At 36.5% G+C, this 9,094-nt stretch overlaps 1 protein-coding gene across 1 annotated transcript; it reads right to left on the reverse strand.

The window, feature by feature from the left end:
- Positions 1–2,925: 2,925 nt before the first annotated feature.
- On the reverse strand, positions 2,926–8,453 carry LOC128519754 (tyrosyl-DNA phosphodiesterase 2). Its single transcript, XM_053493591.1, has 7 exons — positions 8,322–8,453; positions 6,953–7,036; positions 6,176–6,691; positions 5,955–6,046; positions 5,755–5,873; positions 4,603–4,773; positions 2,926–4,437 (listed from the first exon to the last, which is right to left on the reverse strand). The coding sequence occupies exons 2-7, from the start codon at positions 6,979–6,981 to the stop codon at positions 4,147–4,149; spliced, it is 1,218 nt and encodes a 405-aa protein (XP_053349566.1). The 5' UTR covers positions 6,982–7,036; positions 8,322–8,453; the 3' UTR covers positions 2,926–4,146.
- Positions 8,454–9,094: the final 641 nt, after the last annotated feature.

Raw genomic sequence — 9,094 nt, forward strand, 5'->3', positions numbered from 1 at the left:
CAGTGTTCATGGCAACTGAATCCTGCAGAATACGCTTAGTGGGCTGCAGATGGAGAAGAAATTACCTACGGTGCATGCCACCTGTTGCTTTGTGTGTGCTTTACCCAAATTTCACTGGTATTGATGCACTGCAGGTGGTAAAAGAGACAGTCAAAATGTTTTGTTCAGTGAAAGCCAAATGAGAGATAGATCATTGTTCAGACAACTAAAAACAATCAAACTGCAAAAAAAGACAAATGAAGTAAATGAAGCGATCTAAACTGATAAATCAAGGCCTGATTTGAGGGACAGAGGTAGCCTGTGTGTTTACTATGTCAAATGCGATACATGATTGAGCTGCCACACTTCATCAGGAGCTTTCTCAATCACTACCCTGTTATCAGTGAGACATCATACGCCCTTTTCTATCTGGCCTGAACCTGTCAGGAAAGAATCGGAAAAATTAATGTGATCACTGTTGTGGAAAGGCCAGCTCTCTGCCTCATTTTCTGGCAGACTCTGTGGCTCAAACTGCAAGCTTAAAGAGTATATTTTATAATATTGCTGTTTGTTGGTGCTGCTCATGACTGAAATTTTGCAGATTTTAACATGTTTTAAAAAAGATACAAATAAGATATGGTTTATTATGCTGTAGTAAATTAAATGCAAAATAAAGTACAATGCAGAATATCACATAAATCGTGTGTCTTCTATCTTCGTTGATCTATATCCAAATTTAAAATCTATATGATTATTTAAAATTAATTAGAGGATGAGAATCTCTTTATTTTAACCATTCCCTTTTTGCTTTACCCCTAAAACCATCAGAATGTCTCAGTGGGCTTGTATTTCTATTCCTTAATCTTTTAACTACACACATTCATTGTTGGTTTTAATATAGTTAGTAATTTTATCCATCTAGCAACCTCTGTAGTCCAACTAGGGGCCATCAAAGTCAGTGGTGATTAACATTGTCTTTATTCCCATTTTACAAATGTGGTAGGTCCTCTGTTAAACATTCACATGTGCATTCACACACTACGGGCAATTTGGGGATGCCAGTTAGCCTAACCTGCATGTCTTTGGACTCTGGGAGGAAACCGGAGTACCCGGAGGAAACCCACCAAGCATGGGGAGAACATGCAAACTCCATGCACACAGACCCCGAGGCAGGAATCGGACCCAGACCCTGGCTGAAAGGCCACCAGTACCGGCAGTTAGTAACTAAACTTTAATGAGTTATCATTTGCCTCATCTAAATTATAACCCCAGGTCACCTGAAAATATTTTATTTTAAAAGATTTGACAGGTATTTTATCAGGGCATAATGTAAAAACTATATTATTCCTGTGCAGCGAAGTTGTAACAGGAACATAACCTTCCACTCTACGCTAAGCTCTGCATTAAATCTAATACATGTCCCGTACAGTATATGAGCTGATCAGAACTGAAGTTGCTAAAAACCGAATGTGATGACATGGTGTGATCACATTCTTGATTATTGTATTTGTTATGTACATACTGGTACAAAATAGTGCTTATATACTTGCTCGATGTTAACATGAGCATACAAATTCAGTTTCATATCTGCACAACAGAAGCATGATAAATGTTCTGGTGTAGATACGCAACAAAGCAGTATGGAAATTCCTGCAGTCGCTGAATTAGCATATTGCACTGAAGCTTCCAAGGAGAGGTTTGATGAAGATGTAGTATGGAACATTAAAAAATTAAAAACTGAAAACAAACAACCATCTACTGCTACACATATTTGTTCAAGAAATATTCGGTCTCAATATTTTTCTTTACTATGTTATCTGGTTAGACTTATTGACAACTTTTGCTAAACAAATTTGGAATAGAGCCAGTGGACAGGATAGGGAGTCTTCCCAGTCGCCGCTGATCTGAGCAGCCACAGGTGGCCAGGAAGTGCCATGACATCTGGTAATCCAACAACATGAGTCATCTAACAACATTTCAGGGTAAGCAATATTTATACTGTAATTCCACGTTTGTTTGTTTTTTTACGTTTAATTTCTTTGTATGGTTCGAAAAAGTCCGAAGTAAAATAATACCTAGATTCTGCACACTTTCACTGTGCTGGTTATTAGAGTCAAATACAGATTTGTTATACAGTATGTACCAAATTAGATGGATCTGCGGTAGCAAGTAATAAGCTATACCTCATCATGACTCTGTGGTTATTAGATTTGCTGGAATTGAGTGATTGACTTGTATTCAATACATTACCCTTTTCCCATAATATAAATGCTAATTCCATAGTAATACCCTTTTTTTTTCAGGTGATATTATAGCCTTTGTTTTCCTGAGCCTGCAAAAATGCTTTGATTATAGACTTAATGCCCTATTTTGGACGTGTTAGTATGGGGCAGTGTTATAGCAGGAGGAAAAGTAAGAATATAATGTGCCTGCAGTGACTGAAGACTATTGTTGTGCATTACCAAGTAAAGCAATTAGGATTCGCAAAATCACATATTTTTGTCCCATTATTACCTTTTTATCATTGTGAAAAATCAGCAGCTTTTTGTGTAAATGAATGATGATTAATTAGGATGTAATATCATTATGTACATTATGTCCATTTTACATGCATACATTCATTACTTAGTTATACTTATGTTTTGTCTCATTACTGAAAGGGCAGAGGTTGGATGTAAGGATGGTATACAAGAGCTGTTGGCTAAATAACATTCCACATGCTGATGCTTTTAAATTGCTGCTATTACTCTATTAAATAAAACTAATAAAGTAATATGCCAAGAACATGTGGAATTTTGTATCCAGTATAGGTTTTGTTCAGGTATAGTGACCAAGACTTAATAATTTGTTTAAAAAAATAAATAAATAAATAAAAGTCTCAAACAACCAAATGACTTTACAAATCAGATCTTTGCATAAACTGCAAGTCTAGTGCCAGATCAATTATGTAAAATGGGAAAATCAACGACGCAGAAACGAAAACAAAACACAAAAACCTGTTTGACCTTGTAATAGAAACCTATTGACATGAACCTAATGACAATGCATTAAAAGGAGAAGTAAAATAAAGTGTGTGAATGTCCCCTATCACTGTACAGGTCAGCAGCAGCAGAAAAAGACAACAACAAAAAAAAAGAATCATACATTGCTCTTCCAGGTAGATAATGCTTAAATCTTCCATGTCATCCAAAAGTATTTAATAACACTGATTACATAAATAATTTTTTTTTTTTACATTTTCATTCTTTAACATGATGGTTGAACCTTACATTACAACAATTTGTAGTGGAAGTTTTTTCTGTTCATAATTAGTTTTGATTACACTAAACATTTTTGGTAAAACGAACATGGACCATCTACTTAGCTCAGGCACAGAAATGTGCAAGCACATTTCTCTTTGCTAACCCATTTTCCCAAAACACCAATGACAAATAATTATTCTTGCTGACAGCCTGCCATCATTCCTGATTTCCAGTGGACTTTACCAGCACATTTCAATTCTGTTTGGATTAAGCAGCAGAGAAGATGAGGTACAAATCAATTTTCCAAATGAAAACACAGGGCCCTGTTTCCTAACTCCCTACCAAAGAATTATTCCCATCCATCTGTTTAGAGAAGGTTGTCCATGTTGCCAGCAAAGGTGACTGAAAGAAACCAAAACCCTGCCTGCAAAGCATGACAATAAACACATATTGCTAGTTCTGGCCAAGGATAACACAATTGCTTAATATTAAATGAAGGAAATGAATCCAATGTGTCTATGTCAGTACACTTACACCAATAAGTCATAGGTGTAACTCAATACTTTTGCTAAAGCTGCAGCACAATGGTTGTGATATCTGATCTCAGATTGTGAAATCTGATCTCTTATTCTGTTTTATTATGGGTCCTAGATATTGTGTGGACTTGTGCCGACTACTAAAAACAGGAATGGCTTAGCTGACTAAATCCAACAGTTTACAGAAGAGAAACAGGAGCACTCCAAAAGGAATTGCTATAGAGTGACCTCCAGTGGTGGAAGAAAAGCATGAACACCAGTTTAAACAAAAGAAAAAAGGATAGTTAAGCCTGATTATTCTAATATTTCCATATCACAATTATTTCTTTGATAGCAAATCTTTGAATTGTTTCTATGCTGTACCAACTTTAAGAGGAACGTCATACGTATTACTCTGCTGATGACTCAAATGAGAACGTGCAAAGAATGCCCCAGTGATCACTAGTGAAACGATCACATGCCAGTCTCTTCAAGCCCACCAGTGTCATGGTGTCTGGTCGTAGCTGAGCGCCCTCTCTAGCTGCTCGCATGTAAATGCGGTCGAAACGCAGTCTCGCAGCGAAAGGGATTTCTTTGTTATTATTGGTGACGGTGTCCCAGGTGTACTTGCAGTCCGCAGGCTCTCCAAGCATCTCCCATACATCTGTAATACCATCAGGGAGACCTCCTATCTTCTTCATCTAATACACAATAGAGTCAGGTCAACAAAACAAGTTACAAACATTACACACATGGGGTTAGACAACATGGACTTTGGGTGCATTCTAAAAAGTGGAAAACTAGACATGACACAACAAACACACACACACACACACACACACACACACACACACAGACCAACACACCTCCCAGTCTCTCAAGTTAGTGTCTCCTCCAAATATGACCGTCTGGCTGTCTGGTGCCTCCCTCATCCTCTTCCAGACCCTGCGCAGCTGGTTCAGGCGCTCCTGTGAGTTGTCCTTTAAGCTCTCCAAGTGAGAAGTCATAAAACATAGCTGATGGCCTGATAAGTTTACCTGGGTACACACACACGTACACAATTGTTCCCCCTGTACCAGTTTCTAGGAATTGTTTGTTTAACAGGGAGTGTTTTGCTGCAAGCTAAAGTAGCTTTTTTATAAAATTCTTAAATTACAGTAAGTTCAGTAATAATGATAAAACAAAATGCCACGTGCCAGTTGTCAAAGCCCTACATTTTGTTGTATTTTTTTTTTTTGTGAATTTCTTTCATCTTTGCGAAGCTGCTTTGAGACAATGACCATTGTTAAAAGCACTATATAAATAAAATTGAATTGAATTGAATATTTACATAAAGTGTACTCACACCACTCAAACTGAAATGAATGACCTTGTAAAAAATAAATAATATCAGTCTTGCTAAAAAGTCTAATCTATCCACCTAAACTGTTAAAATGCCCTGGTTTTATGATATCATGATGTCCCCTGGCACCAGATTACTGAAAGGCAAATGAGGTGAGCATTGTTTTGGCTCTGTAACAGATGTTTAACCGTTGTAATAAGTTTGTAGAACAGCCTTAAGCACACCTATCGGGTGTGCACAAGAATACATTTAGTTCTAGTGCTACTGACACAACTTGTTGAATGTTTATTTAAATCTTCTTTAAAATATTTTGACCATTCAAATGTATTACTTCGGCCAAGAGTCTCATTATCAGTTTTCTGTAAATGTTATTCACAAGAAATTTGAACTGTCCTGGTTTGACTTGAACACCCCTCATAGTTTTAACTAAATAAATAATTTAAATATCATGTAATTAGTCAGACATTAAAATTAGTATATAAAGGTAATTTAGAAGCCCAAAGCTCTTTTAATAAATGTCCCATATCTCTTTTAAGACGTTGTGTTTCAAGTCCTCTAATGGCGATAACCTTCTAAAATGTCTCAAGACAATGATACAGATGAAATTCTATGCAACATGCACTATAAAACATGTTGTATCGGTTCCCTAGTAAAAATAGTACAGCTGGAAACTCACCTCAGCCATCAACAGATTTCTCCCCATTTCTGTAGTGGGATATTTTACAATGCTGTTCTGAACTAAGTTAATTCTGCATCTTCTTAGCAGTATTGCAGTAAAATAGCCATCATTACTGCCTAGAAAGAAAGGTTCACCAAAGTAAACAAACTCACTTGTATATCAAACAAGCATTTATTAAATGAAATTAGGAGTCTCACCTTCCAAAAACTCATAATCTGTCATAACCTCTTTTATAATTGTCAGGATAGGTGAAACAAGCTCTTGCAGTAAGACTACATCTGCACGGTACCTTAAATAGATAAAGGATAACATTTATGTGACCTTTTATTAAAAACAAAGGAATAAAAGAAAAAAATACAATAATGTGAGTGCATGTCTTAAAACAGTAGTCATATAAATACCTGAGCCTACTACTCACTTTCCTAATTGCAATAGCAGGCTCTGGAGCCGCTCTCTGGCATCTTCAGTATCCAGCCCATCTATGTTCCAGGTGAGTACAGTTAGCTGCTCCGGGTTTCTGCTCTGATCAGGAACACAGTCCTGACATTTATCTATAGATGTCCGGCCTTCATACAACTGTTTGAATGAGAGTCTGACATATTTTGTCTGGGTTGATTTTGACTCAGTAAGCATTGTGTGACTGCTCTCAAGTGGGAGGGTTTGAGTAGACTGATTCTGGTATGTGTTTTCAGAAGTCACTGTCTGGGTGGACTGGTCACAGGTGGTTTGAGTCAATATGCTGTGTGTTTCTTTCCCAGAAGGACGATGAGAAGTGTTATGTTGTGTAATGATTTGTTCAGAAGATGTTTGTGCTGTACTTCGCTTATTTTTCACACGTTTTTTCTTCTTGACAGCCTTTACTTTTACCTGCTCAACTTTAACAGTCTTATTGCTTTCTTTGTCGCCCCCTGTTGGAATGTCAATGGATGCAAGACTAAAGAAATGTAAGCAAAAAGAAAGTGTGTAGTTGTCAGTGTAAATTCTAGTATTCTCTTAAAATTAGCAAAATCACTTAAAAATGTGCATTAGGTTTTTTTTATTTAATCTCTCAATACAAACCATCCACTGACAGAAGTAATCATAATTCAAAAACTAATAACTATAGAACTTGTTCATATGTAACACAGTGCAACCAAATCCATGTGTACCTAGAGGAATAATAAAATAGGGAAAAAAAACATAATTCATTATTTACCTTTGTTCATGGTTTTTCTTGTCATCCATTCTCAGATATAGAGATGCTTTAAGACTTTAAATTAAAGGATACCTTCAAATGTCCCTAGATATGGACAAAAATTACAAGAAACATGTCTGTGATTTTTATTTATACTAAACATAATAAATAATTATTTGTTCTGCATGTGAATAAAACAATATTCAGAAATAAAAAAAAGACCAATGGCTTCAATAAATGGACAAATTATTATATTCTTTAAAAAAAGAAGATATTTTACTCTAATTCACTTCAGGCAAAGGTTTTTTCAAGATATATTTAGTTGGTATAAATAAAATGTTGGGGCTAATTCCACATTCAGAATATTTATTCACACACACATTGTCTAACTACTTTTTTCTGTATGTGTATATGGGTCAAGGCCTGGAGCCTCTCCCAGGTGAGGCGGGATCCAGTCTGGATGGTGTGCCAGTCCATTGCAGGGCACACCCATGCACACACTCACACGCTCATTCACACACTATGGGCAACTTGGGAACACCAATTAGCTTAACCCTTTTATTATCTTTGGGGTCAATTTGACCCCATTCAATGTTTAAAGTCTTAAAATAAATTACTGAAAAAAAACATTTATTTGCTTCATATTCAGTTACATGTATTTTTATACATGAACTTGGGTAACAATTTTAAATATGATAATTTTCTGGATGTTGAAATTGCTGGGGTCAATTTTTTTTACTTAATTGAAGGTAACAGGAGGGTTAATTTTCATGTTTTTAGACTGAAGGAAGAAACTGAAGTACCCGTCAAGCACAGGGAGGACATCCAAACTCTATAAACACAGACCGCGAGGAGGGAATCAAACCTGAACCCTGGAGATACAAGGCGACAGTGCTAAGCACTACACCCCTGTACTGCCTTATATTTAATAAAAGTATTGTATAAGTATTATTACTAAAACAACAGCGCAACCTTTACGTGACAATTCAATTTAAGCTTGGAATTTAACCACACCCACACTTAAGGAGTCATATAAAGCCATAATCCACTAAATAAAAAAGGGTTTTGGTTGTTGCTAAGATCTAAATACCATGGTTAGATCAATTATTGTTAAATTAATGCCTATAATCAACTATTCTGTAAAAGTGTTAATTAACACTGACAGTGTCGAATACACTACACATTGTCTCGGGTTGCCCTTGGTATTGCGTACTCTGTACTTACATAGGAAAACAAAACTCTGAGTGGTGTTTGGCAATCCTCCACAGTACAATATACATTTACAACAAACAACAACGACAGTTCTGAACAGTTACGTCACACAAACAGTGGTAAATAATTAAACCAATAAGAGTTTATTTACCAAGTGACCCAAATCAAGTTGCCTTACCTGATTTCTCACACTTCATAGCACATATGGATTCTGGTGTGTGTATGTGTGTGTTCATAGAGGAGGGGCCAACAGGATGGCGGTATACTGTACGCTTTCGATTTCCTAAAGTTAGGCTTTAACTCTTTAAAAGGCTTTAAGGAGTACGTCAGAGTGAGTTTCATTGGTTTCGTTTTACATTAGTACCAACAGAGAGCGCCACATTGCACACACTAAGAGCAGCGCACCAGAAACCGTACCCAGATAGCAGAACAACAGTGAATTATCACTGAATCAACATTAAAGCATCAACCAACTTGCCATTGAATCAATGCTGAAATGTAACATTGATTTTTCATCAGGTTTGCACCTTGAAATAATGATAAAAAAAAAATATTTTTCACTGATGAAAAATAGTTCAAGATATAAAAATGAAATCAATATTTGTTCAACTTGAATTAAATCACTTATTTTACATTGAATCAACATTAAAGCAATTTTAGTTTAGTCTTGCTTAATGTACAGCAAGATTCTATGACAGATTCTGTGACAAAGTTGGCCTAGATGTCACCGCTGAGCAACTCTGGCACATATACATATTCTTTTTCCCTCTACGCACGCACGCACGCACGCACACACACGCTTACCTCTGGGAAAAACCATCACGTTCACTCCCCTCCCTGCTGTTTCTGCCTGCCGTAGGCAGCGCGGGTGCACACACGCTTCCGATGGCACACGCACAAAATGTACATTACGCCCTCTGTTTACATGTGTTCATAATCCTGGATATTTAA

The sequence above is a fragment of the Clarias gariepinus genome, chromosome 4, assembly GCF_024256425.1.
Source record: "Clarias gariepinus isolate MV-2021 ecotype Netherlands chromosome 4, CGAR_prim_01v2, whole genome shotgun sequence".
Lineage (NCBI taxonomy): Eukaryota > Metazoa > Chordata > Actinopteri > Siluriformes > Clariidae > Clarias > Clarias gariepinus.